We start from the raw sequence: 22,481 nt of genomic DNA, 5'->3' as shown, positions 1-22,481 counted from the left end.
TAAATCAATTAATTTTACATAATTAAATAGTATAATATTCTCTTTAAATATAGTCAACAATTCTTGGATATTTGGTTCGAGTGAAAAAAAAATTTAAGCTTGACTTAATCTTAAGCGGGAAGTGGGAATTGATTCATGAAAATGCCGTGGAACATTATTCATTGGCCATCATGTTCGATCATGTTCGATACTCTCTTCTGCTCTCTTCCTTTCAACCTTAAAATAAATGTATACTTTGTAAGTAACCTCTATACTCATAATGGCAGAGTTGATATTAACGGAGGAAGGATTAATACAAAAACATAAAAAGGAACGAAAGGAACTACAAGGTGATCAAATTAAGTAACTCGAAACGTTAATTATTTTCCATTTAAATTACGCTGTCACATTTGGAATGTCAAAACGTTGCAAACGTTGCTTTTATAGTTACAAAATAATTTGTCTTTATTAGTATTTTGTATCATGGAAGTTCATAAATATGTTTTTAAATATAAACTTTAAATTATTATATTTAAAATTTTAGCACAAATACAAATATTGAAAAAGTCAATTTGCAAGGGTGACAAAAAGAAGAAGAAAGAGGTTACAGAGGAAATCAGTCGTTTAGAAGAAACATTAGATGAAAGACAAGAAGAAGAATCTACCAGATGGAGAGTTGCACATCTTAATATTAATAACACAGAAGATGACAATATAGAAGATTATAGTAATGAAGTGATTAAAGATGATGCACAACATGAACAGTTAACGCATAGAGTCTCAAAAGCACAGAAGAGAAGAGACAAGAAAGCAAATGCAGAGAAAGAACGCAATCAGAGAATAATAGAACAAGAAGCATTAAATGTTTTTGGCAAAAGAAATGTAGAATTGCAAGCTATAAAGAAAATTCTTCACGAACGCGATCTAATGATGTTCGATATTCCAAGCGATGGTCATTGGTAAGACATTTATTTTTAATGTATTAATTCTGTGTTAATTGTAAATATTTATAGTTTTATATTAATTATATAACTTTTATAGTTTGTACAATGCTGTTGCACACCAATTGAAAATTATAGGAGAAACGCCATTGAATTTTCAAGAGCTCAGATTGAAAACTTCTGTATATCTGAGAGAAAAGATGAATGAATTTTTACCATTCATTTCTAATCCAGATTCTGACAATTTACTTTCGCCGGAACAGTATGAGAAATATTGCAGTGACGTGGCAGATACAAATGCCTGGGGTGGTGCTATCGAGGTGAGATGAAATTAAATTTAACGTACAATAAAGTTTTAATGATTGTACTATACTTATGTAATTACTTTTAATTAAAATAGCTACAAGTTCTTTCACATGTATTAAAATGTCCGATCGAAGTTGTTCAAGCATCGGGAGCACCTTATATTGTGGGTAATGAGTATAGTAATGGGAAAAAGATGATATTGACTTATCATCGTCATATGTATGAACTAGGTGCCCATTATAACTCTGTTACAAAATATGTTAAAGCAGAAGAAAGCTGATAAAGATGGGTTAATGTTTTTAATTAAGAAATTAAGCTTGTAATTTCTTAATACATTTTACTGAGATAAAATGTATGAACCATTTAAAGAGCTGCCACAATTTGTCCAGGAAACATATCAGTCATATCTTAAATTAATACTTAAATGTTTCTCTGGTAACTAGCCATATACTTAAAAAATGAATAATATCTGTTAATAGTCAATTAGATTAAAAATATTAAGATGCTATAAATCAGTAGGTCTTCCTTTAATTTTTTTATATATAAATGGTTATTGCATCACTATAAAAATTATATTTATTTATTACCTAAATGTTTGACAATATACGTAAAGAAGCTGCCAATGAATAGCAAGTATACATTGTTCAATACTTGGTCTGAAGTTCTAATGTAAATATCTATTTATTTTTAATTATGTTTAACGTTTTTTTATATTAAATGTTTCATTTTACATGAGAGTTGAGCAATGATGTATTCGAAGAAAATTTATTAAAGCAGAAATGTTAAAATTATGCGCATGTGTGGAATATAGTAATACTTTTCTGATGTGTTCTAATAGATTTATACCATTTTGGTGGCGAGTAATGTGTATAAAATATGAAATAAAAATGATAAAATATTGAAGCAACTATTAGTCTCTGGAAATACAATTTATTTATTTTCGGATTTTACATTCAATGTTTTCATATTGATGTATAAGTTAAAGTCACAGCATAAGATCTTGCTTCATTTATCTACATTACTTGCATTGCTGTCACATGGCGTTTTATCATTTTCTGATACTCCTTTGTTTTTGTTTGGATCATCTGGTTTCATTTGTGGGAACAACAGTACCTCCTGGAATTATAAATATACGTTTAATGTCACTTCCTCTTTTCATTTTTGTTTATTGTATAGGAATATTTACCTTAATGTTATTAGCATCTGTAAGGAACATAGTAAGTCGATCAATGCCCAATCCCCAACCAGCAGTTGGCGGTAAACCGTATTCCAATGCAGTACAAAAAGTCTCGTCAATTAATTGTGCTTCATCGTCACCAGCTGCCTTGTCTTTAGCTTGTTGCTCAAATCTGTACACATACGGAACAAATTGTTTGTATTTTGGTCAAATTGTTATTAATGAAAATTATTTTAATGAATAACCTTTCTCTTTGGACCACAGGATCATTTAATTCTGTATAAGCATTGCATACTTCTTTCTTCATAATAAATAATTCAAACCGTTCTGTAAGACCTTTTTCAGAACGATGCCATTTTGCTAAGGGAGACATAATTTCTGGGTGATCCAAAATGAATGTAGGGTTGATACAAGTTTCTTCTATAAATTCACCAACGAGCTGTTTAGAATATGTATATACATATATATTTAGTGGATATATACATACATATAATTATACTGTCCAACAAATTGAAACGATCTCTCTGAACTGCAATAACCAACGAGCGATTAAAAGAAATGGTCTTACCTTGTCTAGCATTCTAGTCGCTGTTCTCGGTGAAGAGCATTCAACTTCATGTTTGATACAGAGTTCATTAAGTATCTGATTTGCTTCTGGTGTATTCAATTCATCTGGTGAAGGTAATTTTACTTTTAATACTTCTTCTAGAGTCTTCATCATAGATACTCGTTTAAAAGGGGGAGTAAAATCAATTTCCACTGCTTCTCCATCTGGACCATCCGGATGATACAGTATTTTGTAACTACCGCATATGGTTTTCACCAATCCAGATATCATTTCTTCTGTAATAGACATTAAGTCATTATAGTCTGCGTAGGCCATGTAGAATTCACAAGTAGTAAACTCCGGATTGTGCGATAAATCGATTCCTTCGTTCCTGAATTGTCTTCCAATTTCATATACTCTGTCCAATCCACCAACTATTAGCATCTGAAAATGTAAGCAGTATTATGTTAATAAAATTTGTATATGTAATAGTTAATTATGATTACACAGAGTGAGATAGACAAAGTCTAAGACAGATTATTCGAATAATTTATTTACTTTTGGTAATAGGCAAAAATGCTTTAAATAAATTTTCCTTGGTTTCAAGGGGGATATAATGTGATGTTTATATGAATTAGTAATATTTTACACCGAAAGTAAATTAATTATTCAAGTGGTCCATCTCTTATGTATAGCAGTATATATTACTTTAAGATATAATTCTGGAGCAATACGCATATACAAGTCCATATTTAATTCATTGTGATGTGTGATAAAAGGTTTGGCTGTAGCACCACCAGCTATCATATTCATCATTGGTGTTTCAACTTCCAAAAAGCCAAGGTCGTCGAGATACTTACGGATATACGCTATTAGTTTTGCTCGCGTATGAAATGTTTTTCTTACTCTCTCATTTAATATAAAGTCTAAATAACGTTGTCGGAACCTTGTTTCCTAAACAATTAAAAATAGTATAATTATCAATAATAGGAAATGATATGTTAGAATGAAAATGCAGTCACTTCTTTGCACCTTATCTTTTAATCCAAAGTAAAGATTTGGTAACATGTGTAAACAGGGACTTAGAAGGATAATACTATGTGACATGATAGAGAATTCACCCTTTTTGGTTCTCCCAGGATTTCCCGTAACACCAATAATGTCACCTCTTCTTATTTTAGAAATATCACTTATGAATTTTTCATTGTCCTCGTAAAGTCTTGCATTTGCCATAACTTGAATTTTAAGGCCTTCTGCCCTTAGGTCATAAAAAACTAGTTTGGCACCAGATTCCCTAATAGCAAACACACGGCCGGCAACACTGTGTACTTCATCTTTTAATATTTCTTCATCTTTCACTTTGTCATTAAATTTTTCAATGAAATTTTCTAATGACATCGATACATGAAACTTGTGTGGATAAGGGTTATTATTTGTAATTTTAAGATGATTAATTGCTTGAGTTCTGAGTTTGATGTATCCCTGAAAAACAGTAAATTAAATTAAAATTTTGTATGTTCAACTTGATAATAACAATTATATAATTGTATATAGTTATTTACATTTGAAATGATATCCTCTTCTATAATATCATTTCTTTCCTTAGATTTGACTTCACCTTTTGCTGCTTTTAGTGCTAGTGCCTGTGCCTCTTTTTCAGCATTTTCTTTTAATTTCTGTTCTGCTTTCAGTCGTCTTTTTAATTCACTGTAAGCATGATCACAACACTTAATAGTTTTCATCCATTGTTTAAACGAACGTAATCCCTATTAAGTTGTACGCACTTTACGTGAAAACGGCGTACAGTTATCTGATGTAATTTTGCAGGTTTTTTATTAGAAAGTACCGGCTGTATCGCGCCAACGTATGTTTTGGTTATGTTACGCAGCATAGTTAATTAAAACTACCCTTGTTATTATATCAACAATTTATGAGCACATATATATAACAAATATGATTGATCATAAAGTTTTACAAGATTGCACTATCTAACACTTAGAAAAAAATACATCAATGAAGACACTTGTTCATTAAACAACGTGGGTGGCCAGACAGTGACATTGGCTACTGTTTTATGTAACATATGTCAGGACTATAGATATAGATAAAAGATAGCTTTGGATAGGCATAAAAAATGAATTTGTAAATCTAATTTCTTCTCAGTATTTATATTTTACTCACTTTTTTGATATTTTTTCACTCGTAGTGTCCGCCATGTTGATAAACCTCCGTTGAAAGGATTCGTCCATAGTTCCATGTAAGTTGGTGAACCTGTAAAGTGTTTTCATCTGTCAAGTTATACGATCGGTTAACTTCCTTTGCAACTCATTATAATTTTATATTAATTCTGTAGTTTAACATTGTTTCTGTTTAAATATTTCACGTAGAAATCTTTGTTATTTCGATCACGATTTTTAAAGTGCGTGAAATCGAGCGGGAAAATAATCTCTTCGATTAGGCACGACTGTTACCCGCGTGGAACATTTAAAATGTAGTATCCTGGCAACCGTATCTGTTGATTCGCGCTTTTGGAATCGTTCGTTTCGGTGAAGAGTGTTTTCTATTTACTGTAAAAATGGAAGGCTGTTTGGGGTATCAAGATATAAAGGCGTTACAAGATTTGGTTTGTCCACCAAAAGATAGTGACTCTGATGATGATTTACCACAAGCTGGTGCGCGTAAACTTGGTAAGTCGAAACGATTTGAAAATCTAACTCTTCCATTTGCTCGTTGCATTCCTTGTGTTATTGTCACAACGATTCAAAAACCTTGGTTCAAGTGAAGATACAAGAATTATTATCATATATGTAAAACTGGGAAGGTTATTTCCTTATTGCAATGATGGCGTGTATTATAAAACAGCACAGCTACAACAGTTCATGTTCTCAACATTGTCGATATATTTACTATGTATTAATTCGAAAATATAGCATTAAATTTTTGTGGCCACTTCAAAGGAAATATTTATTACGACCATCCAACGGTGACACCTATGAACTAATAATATGATTTCTAAAAATATCTGTTGTATTCGCGTGTGGTAAATAAATGATATTAAAAATGCTGAACCATAAACGAGGTATAAAATATATCCTATACTTCGTCTGTGGTACAAATAGACGTTATAAGCTAGTTTTTTTTGCCATATGGATTGGGGGTTTCCGAACTTCTTTACCATTTCTGTATCACTAGCAACGTTATCGATCCAGACTAGAATGTTACCTCTGCGCTCCTAGCGGTTGGAATTTAGACTACGTATCGAGAAAAACAATTATCCCCAGAGCAATCAGATTCAAACCACAGAAGTGATCAGTGACTCTAGTAAAATTTAAGGTATTAATATTATTAATTACTTTGTTCAAGGGCCTGGCCATATCGGCGTTGAAAGTGCGACAAATGTGGTGTCTGGGCAACACGCGGGGCCGCATGCACCGCTGGAAGAAGGAACCGATGATATTTGGCATCCATCAGAGGCAGACGCCGCACATGTTTCCGAAGCTTATGATCCGAGAGAGGTGCCGGAATACGAGATGAAATTTAAGCAGGCGGTGACAGCGGAGGATGTATTTTTAAGTGTTAGTGTTCTATCGGCCGGTGTCGGAGTCATCGTTCTCCTCCACGATTTAATAAACAGAGTATTCAGCCACCCTTGGGGAAAATTGTAATGGGAGATTCTAGAAGCGAAAATAGGCTTCGTTAAAAAGTTATTAACGTTTAAAGTTGTCCTTTAAAATTTTTCCCACGGGTGGTCGAACCACCCTGTATTATCGACTATAACTATGACACGTTGGTAGATCAGATGGGCTTCAAAACGCCGAGCACCGCGTCTTGCGAGTGGCTGTCCATCCTGGTGAAGATGCCGCGGGAGTCGCACGACAAAATCGAGCTAAACGTGGAATCCGAGGCAATCGACGTGCGCAGCCCTAGGTGAGACAACGTATCAATGGCGTATTCATAGATTTATCGCCGATTTCGTAAAGTTTTATTGCCTTGATCTCGAGACGCGTCGGAATTTCCTTGGCAATTTTACGAGGCAGTAAATCTGTCGAAACGTAAAACCAGTCACGATCTTTCAGATATCGGCTTCACCTCGCGACGCCTCATCCGGTTGATCCCAGCGTCTCGTCCGCCAAGTGGCACGCCGACGCTTCCGCCTTAGAGGTTATACTGAAGCTTGTACGCGAATTGGACGACGTGAATTTTTAATCCGCCGTTATGTCGCTTTGTCTCCGTATAGAAGCACCAATACGTAACCTTTATCTAGCTCGTAATCTAGCTCGTAACCTTTGCTAGATGTTAGTTTTTACGAGGGTACACGGCATGGCGCATTATACGGGGGTTTCCAAACATATTGACAATGTATAAAGTTCGCAAAAGCGGGACAGGATAGATTAAAAATTGATTTGTCGAGAAATAACGAGATTGGACCGTTCAGGATTGGAGAAATATTGTCCTCCTCGATGAATCAAAATTCAATCAATTTGAAAGCGATGGGACACGATGTTGGACTTCCAGTTGACACCAGAAATAACGTCGGATATCGGCCAACATCCATGAAGCATGGCAGAGGTAATAGAACAGACGAGGTGTACGAATAGACCTTTCACCTTATGGACTTTCGTGGCCCGATCCGACTGCCATACCGACCCGAAAATTCGAAGGTGATTTTAGCGTCCTCTTCTCACGGATGGCGGTCAGCCGAGAAACTATTCACTGAATTAGTAGTGATAGGCAAAGAACGTAATTTTCAAACGACCATAACACCTACAATAGGAAATACATTTCAATGAAACTTTTTTCCGAAATAGAGCTCATGGGTACCTACAAAAAAGTATAAGACAACTTTTCTGTACGGCGTCAAACGAAATTTTTATCGAATTTTTAAGGAAAATCGACAAGGGTGCCTGAACTTTTCGACGAAATTGATAAGTTTCAAATCACTCTGGAAAAATTATTTTCAATCTCAGGGGTCTATCGCAACCATTTTTGATCAGTACACATACCCTCGAAATCCTAACAATTTTCGAGAAAAAAAATTCCTAATAGTATCGATATTAGATAAGATACTGGAGTTCAGGTTTAGAAGTAGAATTACAACTGCACTTTCTGTGCACGCTTTATGTACCAGCATCTCATCGCGCGGTAAATAAATATTTTACGCTACAGTGCCATAAACTTTGCGCAAACGGGGACGAATATTATTAAGATAAATTAATCTCGAGTATTCTTAGTTCCATCTAGTCTGGTACTTTGCTGAAATATTCCAAGTTCCGTCTGTTCTTAGACCTGTGAAGTATTCTTGCGCAAGACATTAGTCTTTAATCGGCTTTACTCGGTTCGTGGAGCCATGTCGGTCGATTACTCTCTGTATGAAATTCTCGCTCCACCTGCGCCACGTGAAACGGACAGGACTTTTAAACGATCATTTCCATAATCCCGCGGACTCGTTTGTCCTTCGACGTGGATGCAGTATTATTCAAATTGGTTGCGCGAAGATTGCGATTCGCGTTGGAAAACCGAAAATGGCCGAGCGTAGAAACGGTCGGATACAAAAAAGGAGAATTGGATACGACTGATCCGTTTACGGTGATTCCCGTTTTCAAACGATAAAACCGGCCGGGAAGGAAAGTGGAGTAGGATTTGTGATAATGAGGAGAGGAATTCGAGCAGAAGGTTTGAAATTTGGAGGTATGACGTGTTGGGGCGATTGAATGTAGTTGGGAGGGTGAGTGGGGGGTGGGATTTAGCAACGCGATACGGGAGATTAGTACGAAGCAGGTTGTGTAGGTAGAGGGGTAAACGAGTGGACAGCGTTTTGTAAACAAGGCAGTGGAGATGGAAAATCTATGTTAAACGAAGGAGATATATGACCATATTTACGAGTACAGTAGGCAAGACGAATGTATCGTTCGTGAAATAAAAATAAAAAGTTCCCATAGATACAGGTAAACGTTACCACATTGATATCAATATTACAATCACTCAGATTTCTTCGAAGGTGATCAAATTATTATTTAACATTTATTTTCATAGGGATGGGGATGATCCCCGTTTTGCTGTATCGAGGCACAGATTTTGTTTCTCGTGTCAGGGTATTTTTGGACTCTGCTGGCCAAAGAGACGCGCGAACTGATGATGAATCGAGGGAGTGACGGTAACAAATCCAGGCTGTTCAAATACCTGGGGAAAGCGTGCTCGAGCTTCTGGCATACACTCCACTAAATTACTCGATTCTTGGCGGGTCGAGTCGATTGCCAATCGTTCTCGGCGAAAAGCGAGGAAACGAGGGGAAAAGTCGGTTCTCGAGCGCGGTTTTACGCTCGTTCCCATCGACCGTTTCTTGGCCGGCGGAGTCGCGAACCGTGTTTCGAGATTCCCAGCATCGATACCCCGTTGTTATCGGGGAAATACGGCTTCGGTAATTTGTTTAAGGACTATAGAAAAAAAAAAAAAAACGATTACTGCCTTGTAAATAGGATGTTATCGGGCTCTATACGGGGGGTCTACGAGAGGGAGTTCTTGGGAGTTTTATTTATTGCGTCGCGTGTTACTGTCCAGAGACGTATTAAATTTTTACTTGTTCCAGACGAGACGTGATCGATACTACTCTCGTTAAAAGTCTTTCTAGCAGACCTTGTCTTAGACAACAGAGACATTAGAAGGGGTCAATCGAGTGCTTGCGAGAGAGACGAGAGCGTCGTAGCCCTCTGGCGACGAATAGGAGAGGTGGCGCCACAGTCAGAGCATAAAATGGGAATTATCAATAAATTGGCGATAAAAATAAACAGAGAATATAGTGTAGACCGAAATTAATTTCAAAATTGAATCGTTCCTTGACGTTAATGGCTTTAACATCTCGCGATGATCAAGTGGATTCGTTAAAAATAAAAACTTGGATTAAGAACCGCGAAATGTCCTACGTTTGAAAATGCTTGCTGTAAATTGCGCTCCGCATTCATTTATTCTAAAAAATTCTATGTTTACGTAATGTTGGTTCGCCCACGACTAGGTTCGCCGCTGTTGACCCTGCAAAAAAATTCTTTACGAACTCCGCACTAGTGTTTTTTAACGATTTCAATCCCCCCGCGAGGCTGAGTTTACCGTTTTACCGTCTCCGGATTTATTTCCGGCCGTTTTAAGAACGAATGTGAAAGTTTCGTCATCGTTGCGTGCGATCTAAGGCCCGTCTGCGAAGTTTCGCGAACTTTTTCCCGACGTTGTTCCCCGGTATTAGTTGAAACGGCCAATTAAAGAAATTGGATATCGATCGGACCGTGCAAGTTGTCCAGAGTTTCTTCGGTTATCAAATATTTTCTTACGAACATCGATCGCATGCCTTCGATTAAAGCTGTGCTCATTAACATTTAACGCGTCGAACGTTCGCGATGAACTTAAACAACGATATAATAAAATCAATACATAAAGGCGTTAGATAAGCGTTTATAATTTTAGAAACGTTCTAAATTTTAATTTACAAAATTGTACAGCCCTTTCGTATTTCATGTTACAAAATTGTGGTATTCATTTTGTTTTTTTTTTTTATCGATTACGGATCGGTTAGAATGCGACAGAGAATAAACTGCGTTTGTTTTATTATCGCTTCGAAAACGTGGACGAGAAAATAACAATTTTATGCATTCTCCAGCGGCGAAAGGACGGAACAAAATTCCCTGGACTGTGGTTTATACACTCTGTCGCGGGAAAGATATTTTATACAAGAGGTTTCCGGCGATGGTGAAAATCAACCGAATGGAAATTTCACATCTAGCTCAAGGAGACTGTATAAGCTGTTTACGTGGGAAAATAGGTAGAAAAAAATCGATAAACATAACAGAATGTAGTTTGAAGATAAAAATTCTGTTAGTTTTCCTATCAGCATCTATATACCTGAAATATCAAGGCGAACCCGTTGCATTTTCAAACGGGCGACTTTAGAAGTTAAATAAAATTTTATTATTAATTCTAAGGTAAATAGATAAGGTTCCATCCCGTTTGTACAATATTATTTTCTTCGTTTATTCCGTTTCAACAACGTTCAACGGATTCGATGAAACAGAAGATTTTCTTTAAAAATACCAGGATATTTTCAAGTTTGAAATTAAATAAGTTCTCAAAACGTTTCCGCGGTATTACATTATTCTTTTATTATGTTTTTAGCTAGGCGATTGGATATAACGGACGAGACCGCGTTTCGTACGTGGAATATCAATTTTCTTCATCGAGTCTGTCGAAAGCGTTGAGAGCTGAAGTTCGCGAACATTAGAACAGTTATTCGCGCGAGTAGCGATGCTCGTCTTGTCCAGCCAATTTCCTCGGAAATTCGAACATTTTGGGAACTTTGAAACAGTACACCTTCAACGTGTTCAACCGCGTGACCTGACGGTGACATATTGCATAATGCAGTGCTGCAACACATTGCGATGCATGAAGAGAGATGCACAACGACGCGATGTGGAGAACGCCAGTGTCCTCGATACGGCGAACGCGATTCTTCCGCGCGAATCGATCATCGAAGCTCTGTTCGGTAATACGAATTCGAATTTTTATTGACGTACATGCTTCGTCTTCCTCGATTGTATCACGCCTGTCGATAATTCTATGATTCTACGCTACTTATAACAATAAGAACAAATGTTACAGAGTACTATTTTAACACTTTACGAACACTTTAGCGGTTGAAATGTTACCGACGAATAGACCTTACATGCAATGTATTTTTTCGGTATTTTTTTATTTTTATTGGATCTTGAAACCCCATTACCATTTTCGTGTCACTCGTAACATTAACAACAGATTTAGAAATGAATTACTAAATTCATCAATATTAATTCAGTGACTAGTTTCTCATCCAACGAGGACGCTAAAATCACTTCCAAATTTTTCGCTCGGTAATTGTTTAAACTGATTTACAAAAAGACACGTATTAACAAAACTTAACGAATAGAAAGTGAGTAATACTCCAGATACGGAGGTTATACATATGTGTCTTGATAAATCTAAAAATTGATTCTTAACAGTGTTACCAGACGGCAGATTGGGGTCCAAAGTAAGCTCACCCCTCCATTTACGCACACCAATCCACAGCCACGTGTACGTGAGCGTAGGCGCTTTGGACAGCTTCGGGAATTCAAGAAAGAAGGCGAATGTGAGTCTTTCTTTCTTGCTTTCGAAACAGCTGAAATCTGATTTGTGTCATACTGCCTGCATACGATATTGAGTCTCAACTGCCCAGGCATTTTTATTTTCCGATCCATGTGTATCTATTGCACATAAACGAGGTAAAGAATAGACCTAACGTTAGTGGGATGAACGCTATCGCTGTACCAAAGTGGAATAAAATGTTAAAAAGATCATGCATCAAATTGTAAGGGGATCCTTGTAAGAAGGCTTTAATCATCGTAATGATTTTAAGGGGTCGATGATCAACGATGACTAGCTTATGGTCACTGGTGGTCAACAGTGAGGTTGATATCAAGGTCAGCGGCCCAGTGTAGATCCAGAAATGGTCAAGAGGTGGGACCAATCGAAATAGTTTCTTTGTAGACAAGACAGTCTTAAGTGCTAACTTTAACTTTGGCTCTGACTGGTCTCCCTACCCTTTCACCACTTTAGATATAAGCAGGGCCACTGCGAAGAATTCTTCAGTCTCGTCGCGAATTCGGAACCGTGCAAATAGCCAGAAGTGAACCGGGGATCGCTGCTGACCTCTGCCGGCCGCTGCTGACCACTACTGGCCAGAGCTGACCACCACTGACCACTACTGACCACTACTGCCCAATACTGACCACTACTGACCAGTTCTGGTTATCGCTCCTGCCACTACTGACCACTACTGACCACTGCTGACCGGTGCCGGACGGTGAAGACCTACGGTAAGAATTGTTTAAAAATTCTCTCTCCTCTTCTATTCTATCGTTTGATACCAATTTCGTTTCAATGAACTGATTTTGCCTTAACTCCCCTAATTTTGCCGTAAGTCCACTCCGCTTATTTAAATTTTATTATTTTTAATTGCTTGTTCGATGTGAATTCAACTTTAATTGACAATAACACAGACGAGGTACACGAGTAAATTTTACCTTATGAACTTTCGTGGTCCAAATTTACTGTCATACCGACCTAAAAATTGAGAGGTCACTTTAACCTCCTCTTCTCATAGATGGCGGTCAATTGAGAAACTCACTGAATTAGCGTGATAGGCAAACAGACTAACGCGTGTAAATGCATATGAGTTGAGAAGTACGAATTATTCGCGATTCATTGACTAATTAAAGTTCTAAATAATTTGCATGTAATTATCGACGTGAATAATGTTAACAAATTCAAGAATCTTGTCGTTTGCTACTATAAATCGAGAAACGTGAGAGTTATATTTAATTTGAACGTTAAATCGCCATCCATGAATTTGTTTTGTATCCGCGGTTTCTACCTGAGGTATCCCTCGGGTTCGTAATACAAGCTTCGCGAGAGATCGGGCCTTCCCCCACCCCGCCGCGTAATTCGCGAGCGTTACCGAGCCATCATTTGTACTCTGAAAATTAACCTAGCAAGACGTGTCAAGACGTATCGGCGTTTCGCGATCGCGGTGCGTAAATTCTAACCTGTTGATCCTTCCCGTTATTACTACCCGCGTTTTAATCACAATCTCTTGCAATACTTAATTACAATAATCATTCGTGTACTTTAGTGCATTTGTATTTTGTTTCTGTTGCAGTCTCTGATTGGAATTCGACACCATGGATTGTCATATTGGCGCGTAGACGACACCATAATAAATGGCAAATAACTCAACGAAAAGGGAGTACTGGTAACATTTAACAAAAGTTTACAAACATATTGATATTCATATGTATATTTTCATTCATTTATTGAATTTGTCGTTGCAAGCATGGTGTACAATTTTGTAGTCGACCATTGTTAAGATAAAACATTTTTATCTACTTGCATATATATCGAAGTATTACGTTAACGATAAATTGTAATAGTGTTATATTTTACTGTATTCTGATCGCGATTTAATATATCCGAGTGTCATTTAATTGATTGTTCATATTTCTGTCTTTATGAATTGTCGTAATTGGAATTTGCATACATATTTCGATGCAAGTTTAAGAAAACGTAGAAGCCGCGTAGTTGGAATATGCTATTTAAGCATACATAACTAGCGAACTTTGATTTTTGGAAATTTCGGAATATTTATAAAAATTACGGTATATTGTTACATTCGATAAAGTAAACATGATCATGCTTGCAACTCTAATAATGAGAATTGGTGATATAATATTTGTATATTGAATCGATTTACTTGTACGTAATTATTTTCGTGGCTATTTTATCGTTTAACAAACTGCGTGTATAACAGTTCCAAGTAAAGCAGTATTTCCGTGACGAATATTGTATAAGAAGAGAAAAATATATAACTGATAGGAAAAGCACACGAGTGCTTTGTTGTATTTCTTGTTCCCTGTCCCTTTTTTTTCAGCTATTTTCTTTTCAGGAAATTTGTTGGCCGCGCGCAATGCGGCCAGTAGATTCAGTGTTTGTGCGTAGCAACAAGTTTGTTTCTCGGGGCAAAGTGACCCCGAGTACGTTATCGTTCACGGTGCTAGGCAAACGCGATACTAGAAGCAGTGTTTTCTACGCAATATTAAATCACTTCCAGAGCATCGCGGCTCTCCTTGTTTTCTGAATCGCGAGAATAGAATCATTTGTTCGCCGATTTCAATCTTCGGTCGCGTATATTTTAATATCTGATTAACTTGATTATCTTTTTAATTTGGAATCAAAATTCTCCGTTACCGCGGTTAGAGTCAGTGCATCACTGAAGAGGAGTATTGGGCAGTGCTTCACGAGCGAACAACGTAAGTATAAATTTATACTTTGAAATTTTTAATTAAAAATCTCTATAATTTTAACAATAAATTCTAATTGTTTTCTTGTATTTTTCTTACAGTCTCTGAACGTGATTCTGAAAAGCAGTAGCAGTACCCGGGGGGTTTCGGGCGATGGACCACGAGTGAACATCGTAAGTATAGATATATAATTAGAAATTTGTTAATTAAAAATCTCTATAATTTTAACAATAAATTCTAATTGTTTTCTTGTATTCTTCTTACAGTGTCATTCTGGAAACCAGCAGGACCATGCTGACTTTGCTGATGATTTCGCTGATGACTTCAATTGGTAAATACATCGTTATTCGAATATTTACATTCTACGATCGAGTGAGTTGCATGCACTTATGTTCCTCTGGTCCCCAACCATGTCGTAGGATGAAAGATCCGAAACGACACGGGTGACCAGTTGTATAGTTGATATTTTTTACGAGTCAAGTGACAAAAATTGTCATATGTATTTAGTACAGGCTAGGGTCTTCTTGCACTCGCGTTTTCTAATTTTATAAATGAAAATATATGAAATATTTTTATTAACTTTGCACGAATTACTGTAACATTATATAGTATTTTATGTGCAAGAAGACATTTCGCGACTGATCGATTCTCGAGTCAAAGTAACATCTATTGTATGCTAGTTTCAACTTTTTAGAAATTTACTTTGACGACAGAATCGATTATGGATTGTTGAATTTTTTATAGAATCATTTATTAAATTTTTTTCAATAGTATATTTCAATTTTCAAGTAAATTCATTCAATATTAATATATTTCATTGTTGCTATATTTGATATAACAAGTCGAGTCTTTTTGAGTAAAAATTAAATGAAAACTACCGTTTAGCTATATCTAATTGACAACTCTTTTTAGTCAGGATTTTCAGAGTGATCATTCCGTGTTCGTTGTCCAAGTTCATGCACACGCCCAGGTGCTGTTTGCATGAGCGAAGACAACGGGCACGATGACTTAGATTATAAGTATTTAATTTACGACTGACATTGGCTAGTGAATTATGCGCGACGTACTGTCCACATATGTGTGTTGTGGTTAGGTTGTGGAAGTACGTCGTTTCAAAAGTTTTTATAATTGCAATTTACATGCAGAATTTTCTATCATTAAATTTTTATCAGTTATTTGACAATTATAATATCATCAAATGCTTACTAGATTTCCAATCTCAATATTTTTCAATCTTGCATAATTATACATGCATAGAAATACTATATTTTTCTATATAATAAAAATACGCAAAGATCACTAGCCTTTGTCAGTCTCCCCCAGAATCTTGTAAACCCACAATTAGAGTGTGATTGAAGTTAGTCATGTCCGGGTGTCGGGGGAACCCCGGGGAATCCTCTCTAGTTTAGGTCGCGCCCGGACATTGTGAATGAGAACCGTGGAGTGGTTGTTTGTTTGATTGAGTTTTGCAATTTTTTAAATATAGGGTTAGGTAGGTAGGTAACTTGCTGGTGTGTGTGTGTGCTTAATCTAAGTAGGTAGGGTCAGGGCAGGGCTGTCCACATTAGTAATTCGGGTAGGCGCGTTTTCGCGTGGCAGTCCTGTTCCTGTAGTTACGATTTCGAGAGTAGAAATTTTGCTGATTCAAACGGTGCATGCTGTTTGTTTTAGCTTTATTTTCGACTCCTCGAATCGCGCGACTCTTAAAGTCGCTCTCTCGCGATCGCGGTCGTGGTTAGGTCCCTTTCGAAACGCTCGTCCCGCTCGAGATTCACCACGTACGCTCGACCAACAATTCGTGCATTGTTGGAAGACTACGTATTGCACAAAATCTCGAGCCAAGTCTTAAGTAAGTTTCAGGCATCGGCAGGACCGCCGAAGAAAGAAAAGGCTCTCGATGAGCTGAAGAGGCCCTGACAAACTGTCTCAAGAGTGGGCTGCAACAAATGGCTTTTCATCCTCATCCTCGGATGAGGATGGAAAGTCATTCCTGTTACTACCTTTGTCACTTGACTCGTCTGTAATTGTAGTTAGTTTATTTTTCTGGCTGGCTCACGTATGCATGTACCTGATGGTACATGATTGCACCATACATGCCAGCCATCCCTCCCCATAACTCGCGGTTATGATATACATAGAGTTGCGAATATCCAATAATCGCGTTTGCTTATAGAGTTGCGAATCACTGTTTTTCGCGTTCACTTTTCAGGGTAGCGTTGCGACTTGACACGATACGCGATTGACTTTTTGCAAACTTTGGTACCGAATGTTTGCTTTAAAAATAGCGTTGCGAATTATTGACAAACGCGATTGCTCGTAGAGTTGCGAATTACCATTTTTCGCGTTTGCTTTTCAGGGTAGTGTTGCGAACAATCACGACTCGCGTTGCTTTTTTTACTCTTTTATAATGGACATCAACCGCGTTTGCAATTTTCATGTTATAAATTAGCGTTGCGATCTTGATTCATCGTGCGATTTTTTTATTAGCGTTGCGATACTTTCAATGCCCAAATTCTACCCTGACTGTAGTACTAGTAGTAGTTAGATCATTTTGTGGCCAAGTACATGTGTATGCACATGTACAATCAGCCCCTGTTTAAAGTTAGAGTTGCGAATAATATGCAATGTTCGCGTTTGCTCGTAGAGTTGCGAACAAATATTTATCGCGTTGATATGTTAGTATTGCGACTAAACACGATTCGCGATTGTTTTTGTGCAAACCTAGGGACCGGACGTTTGCTTTAAAAATAGCGTTGCGATTGATTAGTAAACGCGATTGCTATTAGAGTTGCGACTTACTATTTTTCGCGTTTGCTTTTCAGGGTAGCGTTGCGAATAATTACCATTCGCGGTTGCTTTTATTGTTGCAAATCGCGTTTGGAATTTTTCTATTATAAATTAGCGTTGCGATTGTTGATTTATCGCGTTGCTGCCCCGTAGCGTTGCTATATTTAAAATGTCTAGCTTCATCCCAACATGTGCCACTATATTGTAGTTAATAGTAGCTTGAAGTAGTTAGTTTATTTATTGCATGTGTATTAGCATCAACGATGGACACCGCCAGCACCAATGTCCAGCATTTTTGGGCAAAACGCGATTTGCATTAGCGTTGCGAAACATGAATATATTTCCATTAAAGATAGAGTTGCGAATATACAATAATCGCGTTTGCTTATAGAGTTGCGAATTCCTATTTTTCGCGTTTCCTTTTCAGGTTAGCGTTGCGAATACCATACGCGATTGCTTTTATTGTTATCTAAGAATAGTGTTGCGAATGAACTGATCGGTTTGTTCTTAGAGTTGCGAATCACTATTTTTCGCGTTTACTTTTCAGGGTAGCGTTGCGAATAATCATCATTCGCGGTTGCTTTTATTGTTACAAGACGCGTTTGGAATTTTTATATTATAAATTAGCGTTGCGATCTTGACTTATCGCGTTTTTTTATTAGAGTTGCGATCCAATGCCCAAAAGCTGGCCATAACGCTGGCAAGATGGGATTCTACAGAGCCTCAAATGGCTCAACATAATTATTAAAATTAGTGTTGCGTATGATTGAATATGGGTGCACGCGTTTTAATTAATAAAGGAACCCTGTGTGGTTCATTTTACGTATAATATGCACCACTCGCGTATTGTTTTTTATTTTATAAATTAGAGTTGCGAGAGAAATCCACTCACGGGTTGTTTTTTGAATTATGAGTGGAAAATTTACCCTAACTATGTAAAATATATTCTTTTCTTTAAATATTCGTCAATGGAAATACTGCTTGAAAATACGGATGCAAATAGACCGGTTATTTCCTTTTTCAGAACGCGTTAAAATCTGTAATTTTTATGAATATATTTTTATCACAAATCTGTGATGCATTTAAAAATGCCATATTATGATTAATTAGTGTCATAGATTAAATTCATGATTCTAATATACATATCTATATCACCAATTATTCATTATTAGAGTTGATCATTTTTACGGGATATAATAACGTTTTCAATTCAATTGTTATTTATAAATAGTGGATTTTTTTTATAAATATTTTGTATTCTTTGCATAAATCAAAGTTTGTTCGCGATTATTGTTTTAATTGATGGAAAATCGAATGCTTGCATCGAAATAGTATGGAAAGTGCAATTCGATATTTCATATTGATAGTTAATTTTCGCGTAGAATCGATATTTTTGTTCGTTATTGATTTTTCTGTACGAATCTAATTTAGTTTTCAATACAGTAAAATATACTTATTGCAATGCATACCTCATGAAAAATTTTTTATTTCATGAAGGAAACGAAAAGTAGAGTCTACGGTAACAAATGAATACAATTTTTCACGGTATTTATCTTAACACTGAGACGACTTTAACTTTCGATTCAATTTCAATTACATAATATTTACGTTTGTAAACTGTTTGTTATCAATTTTTACTCGTGCCAATTTTTTTCTGTGTCCATTAATACACTTTCATTTCAGCTACTAATCGTTTAAACAAGTTCTTGTTACAGAGTATATAATTATTGAAGAATGAAATTGGAAACAGCAAATGGATACGAACTTGGTATGCGTAGGTGAAATATTTTATACAATTTTATTTATTGTCTGAGTTTATGTTTCAGGGAAACATCGTGGGATTAACAAAGACACCAAGAAGAAAGTATCTTTTCATATTTCTTTGTTTTATAGGAGTTATATTTATTGGATAGTTATTGTTTCAGGAAAACATCGTGGGATTGACGAAGACACCATGAAGAAAATATCTTGTCATATTTCCTCGTTTTATATCGGTTATATTGATTGTATATGAGTGTATGTTTTAGAAAAACGTCGTGGGAGTGACGAAGACACCAAGAAGAAAATATTTCTTCGTTTCTACAGTTGCGTTAGAATATAAGTACAAATGTATATAGATTATAAGATCACATGCGTCCCCCAGCGTATTATTAAGTACTAACCAAACCTGTGCGTATATTTAAGTAGGAATGATTAATATTAAGGTACATATAAGTATTCTAATATACAAGGTCCATACGTGCAGTTGCACATTTCTGGTTCGATCTTCAGTGTCTGGGTTAGGCAAAAAACATGTGGTTTATCTCACATGTATCAACATTTTATTAGGTCTTTCATCTCTTCATCAGAGTTCGTACGTGCAGTTGCACACTCCAATTTCGTTTCTAGAAAACATGTGGTCGATTATGTCACGTGTATCAACATTTTGTTAGGTTTTCGATCTCTTCATCAGTCAGAGTTCGTACGTGCAGTTGCACATTTCAATCTCGTTTCTAGAGAACGTGTGTATCGTCACACGTGTATCGACATTTTGTTAGGTTTTTCATCTCTTGATTGGACAGTTCTTTTAAGAACTCTCCCTTAGTAGCTCGTTTCTATCTTTTCGATAGCTTCTCTCTTGGATAGGTGTTCGAATTCCTCGCCAAAGGAAGGGTGGTTGGGGCGAGGCTAGGGTGGGTCTCCATACGCAGCAACCTCCACGCGGTGAGACCCGGGGATTATTATTTGCTATGTAATTAATATATAATTATTAATTACATATCAAATAATATGAGCCAATGGCTGCGTTCTTCTCATAGTCTCGCGTACGTTCTTCAGAAACTATTCCATTTGTCGGTAACATTCGCAAAAGTATTTGTTTGCTAAATTCTCACTAAAATTCAGATACACTCGTGAAGTGTCGATATCGAAGAATCGCAATTGAATTCCGTGTTTTTAATCGCCGTTGAAGGCTAATCGATCGATGTAAAACGCTAATGAGCAGATTTCGAACTCGCGAAGCGGATCTTGGCCGTTGGAACCGATTCGGGTTCGTAAGTACATATTGAACTTGGTAGTTGTAGGGAGGGAGACGTGGGACACGAGGGCACGTGCAGTCGTTGGAAGTTTTCCGAGGCAGCGTTTCAGGAGCCATTATGGTTTTCCCATTTCCCGAACGTTGACCAGGTGAAAGGGAGATGAAGGGAGATACGGTCGAGGAGAAGGAACCGCCCAGGGTGAGTGCGATCGCAATCATAGTTGCTAGAAATACGAAAATAATTGGACGGAGGGCACAGACGGCTTTCAGAATACGTTTCTGGGACATGGCAGGTTGTAATGGACATGCTGTTATTCGTATTGTAAAGTTTACGTGTACACAGAGCTACCAGAAAATCCTTCGACTCGAGCTTTGATTATTTGTTTCGTTGTCATTGATTTTTAAACTGGTTCTATTCCCAACGCAGTTAATTCAAAATCTTCCGTAGAGGCATCCAGCTTTTATAAAAATATTGATAGAAATAGCGTGGATAATAAATTCGGGAAAATAGATTTCGTTCCAGGCATGGAAGGTCTTTTATTCATAGCTTATTGCATTCTCAGTCGTAAGCGTCGCGATGTTTCGTCGATGGCTCGTTCGATAACGCGTTCGATAATGCAATATTGCTCGCGATAGTGTTTACTGGGAATAGTTAGTCGACGATAATGTTTGATGTTTACCGATGACGCGCAACGATGCACGGACGTGCAGGTAATTAGAAGTCCCGTCGCGAGAGGCTGCCATAATCGTCACGACTGATTCAACAGTGGCTAAAACTAGTCTTGAAAAAACGAATAATAAATTAAAATTTTTCTTCCTGTCGCTTCGTACTAACACGAGCTAATCAATTATCATCGACGTTAGTCGATCGTTAGTCTACTGTATAAAAGACTTGAATTATTCGCCTTGTAGGTTGCACTAATTCTTGTATCTTATTCCTTTCAGAAGCTACAGTTCCCTAAATGACAACGTCCAAGGAAAGAAACTAGGTAAAGTCAGCATTAAACTGAATCTTTCTTCAGAATCCTTGCACATTAGATAATTACAATAGTTATTCTATCAAACAAAAATATGCATCTAAAATATCCATCGATAGTATCCCAAAGAGGAAACGCAGTTTCTGAACATTTTCCATTTCACGCGACGAATAACGCGGACGAGTTTTGAAACAGTTTTACCTGAAAAATTGGATGGTAGCAAACGACGTTTCCACGAGACCTGACCAACCTTGATACGTAGTTTTCTCCGACGCTTTTGCTTGTTTTTTTCGGAACCTTCGTAAACAAATGTGACTCGATCGGTCCTGATTATGCAACTAGCTCCAATTCACGCACGATAATTACTGCTTGAACGTCGAGCGGCCTGGGACAGTGAATTAGATCGGTGAAAGATAAATCAGCGGCAGGCACGATCAATTCATGACGAGATTCCGAACATTTCGATAAATTGTCGGACAGTCGTGCGGGATATTGTGAAATTGCTTTGACACATTTCCTACCATTTGCTCGGAGCCTCGCGTGCGTTGGTAATCGATAAATTAACCGATAGATAATGTACACGAACAGACGTATGCTCACGTTGTCCGTCAACTGCACTCGTTGTTTCTGGCCAGCAATTCATCTATGTTAATTTCCCATCAATTTCCACCGGGTAATGCTGCTCCAAGAGCCTGTTTATTCCTAGCGTTTAATTCTGAGACGTTACATTGGATCCTTAGCGATATTTTTTGGGGGAAAAAACATTCTATTCACTTTCAGATTTATTTTAACGTGTAATTAAGAAATATATTTTTTATGCATTATATAATATAGGGATAAGTCGGTTTTAAGTTTATTGCTCCATGATATAGCGCTAGTTAACTAATAAAAAAATTGTC

At 36.9% G+C, this 22,481-nt stretch overlaps 4 protein-coding genes across 5 annotated transcripts in view; 3 read left to right on the top strand and 1 right to left on the bottom strand.

Moving 5' to 3' along the window:
- The first annotated feature begins 125 nt into the window (after nt 1-125).
- Nucleotides 126-1,688, top strand: LOC122398173 (deubiquitinase OTUD6B). Its single transcript, XM_043397838.1, has 4 exons — nt 126-329; nt 524-938; nt 1,021-1,240; nt 1,321-1,688. The coding sequence occupies exons 1-4, from the start codon at nt 260-262 to the stop codon at nt 1,504-1,506; spliced, it is 891 nt and encodes a 296-aa protein (XP_043253773.1). The 5' UTR covers nt 126-259; the 3' UTR covers nt 1,507-1,688.
- Nucleotides 1,689-2,140: 452 nt separating this feature from the next.
- LOC122398170 (lysine--tRNA ligase) lies at nt 2,141-21,946 on the bottom strand. 2 transcript variants are annotated; one of them, XM_043397834.1, is made up of 9 exons: nt 21,784-21,946; nt 5,132-5,221; nt 4,513-4,657; nt 3,983-4,432; nt 3,659-3,904; nt 2,972-3,394; nt 2,649-2,842; nt 2,413-2,575; nt 2,141-2,342 (listed from the first exon to the last, which is right to left on the bottom strand). In XM_043397834.1, the coding sequence occupies exons 2-9, from the start codon at nt 5,197-5,199 to the stop codon at nt 2,232-2,234; spliced, it is 1,800 nt and encodes a 599-aa protein (XP_043253769.1). In that variant the 5' UTR covers nt 5,200-5,221; nt 21,784-21,946; the 3' UTR covers nt 2,141-2,231. The 2 variants fall into 2 exon arrangements, with proteins under 2 accessions (XP_043253769.1, XP_043253768.1); XM_043397833.1 differs by lacking the exons at nt 5,132-5,221; nt 21,784-21,946 and adding an exon at nt 4,735-5,000.
- Nucleotides 5,526-7,156, top strand: LOC122398172 (dynein axonemal assembly factor 6). Its single transcript, XM_043397837.1, has 4 exons — nt 5,526-5,637; nt 6,314-6,525; nt 6,750-6,877; nt 7,027-7,156. The coding sequence occupies exons 1-4, from the start codon at nt 5,526-5,528 to the stop codon at nt 7,154-7,156; spliced, it is 582 nt and encodes a 193-aa protein (XP_043253772.1).
- The window catches only part of LOC122398171 (cysteine-rich secretory protein 2-like), a 117,154-nt gene continuing 109,451 nt past the window's right edge, over nt 14,779-22,481 (top strand). Inside the window, exons 1-3 of the mRNA XM_043397835.1 lie at nt 14,779-14,811; nt 20,646-20,804; nt 21,551-21,594. The gene's annotated coding sequence lies outside the window, so the exon portion shown is untranslated. The remainder of the gene's footprint in view (nt 14,812-20,645; nt 20,805-21,550; nt 21,595-22,481) is intronic.

Source organism: Colletes gigas, unplaced genomic scaffold, assembly GCF_013123115.1.
Source record: "Colletes gigas isolate AHSC1104 unplaced genomic scaffold, ASM1312311v1 Colletes_gigas_Sc00011, whole genome shotgun sequence".
Classification (NCBI taxonomy): Eukaryota; Metazoa; Arthropoda; class Insecta; order Hymenoptera; family Colletidae; genus Colletes; species Colletes gigas.
Note: the sequence above shows the minus strand (reverse complement) of the source record. Positions and strands in the feature narration are given on the sequence as shown.

What these genes read in the sequence shown, in the direction of transcription:
- LOC122398173 (XM_043397838.1), top strand. Translation starts at nt 260, where the DNA reads ATGGCAGAGTTGATATTAACGGAGGAAGGATTAATACAAAAACATAAA. An exon ending in ATTCCAAGCGATGGTCATTG is followed by an intron (nt 939 to 1,020) that starts GTAAGACATTTA and finishes TAACTTTTATAG; the next exon opens with TTTGTACAATGCTGTTGCAC. An exon ending in CCTGGGGTGGTGCTATCGAG is followed by an intron (nt 1,241 to 1,320) that starts GTGAGATGAAAT and finishes TAATTAAAATAG; the next exon opens with CTACAAGTTCTTTCACATGT.
- LOC122398170 (XM_043397833.1), bottom strand. Translation starts at nt 4,841, where the DNA reads ATGCTGCGTAACATAACCAAAACATACGTTGGCGCGATACAGCCGGTA. An exon ending in AAGAGGATATCATTTCAAAT is followed by an intron (nt 4,433 to 4,512) that starts GTAAATAACTAT and finishes ACTGTTTTTCAG; the next exon opens with GGATACATCAAACTCAGAAC. An exon ending in CAGATGCTAATAACATTAAG is followed by an intron (nt 2,343 to 2,412) that starts GTAAATATTCCT and finishes TTATAATTCCAG; the next exon opens with GAGGTACTGTTGTTCCCACA.
- LOC122398172 (XM_043397837.1), top strand. Translation starts at nt 5,526, where the DNA reads ATGGAAGGCTGTTTGGGGTATCAAGATATAAAGGCGTTACAAGATTTG. An exon ending in AGCTGGTGCGCGTAAACTTG is followed by an intron (nt 5,638 to 6,313) that starts GTAAGTCGAAAC and finishes ACTTTGTTCAAG; the next exon opens with GGCCTGGCCATATCGGCGTT. An exon ending in CGGAGGATGTATTTTTAAGT is followed by an intron (nt 6,526 to 6,749) that starts GTTAGTGTTCTA and finishes TTGGTAGATCAG; the next exon opens with ATGGGCTTCAAAACGCCGAG.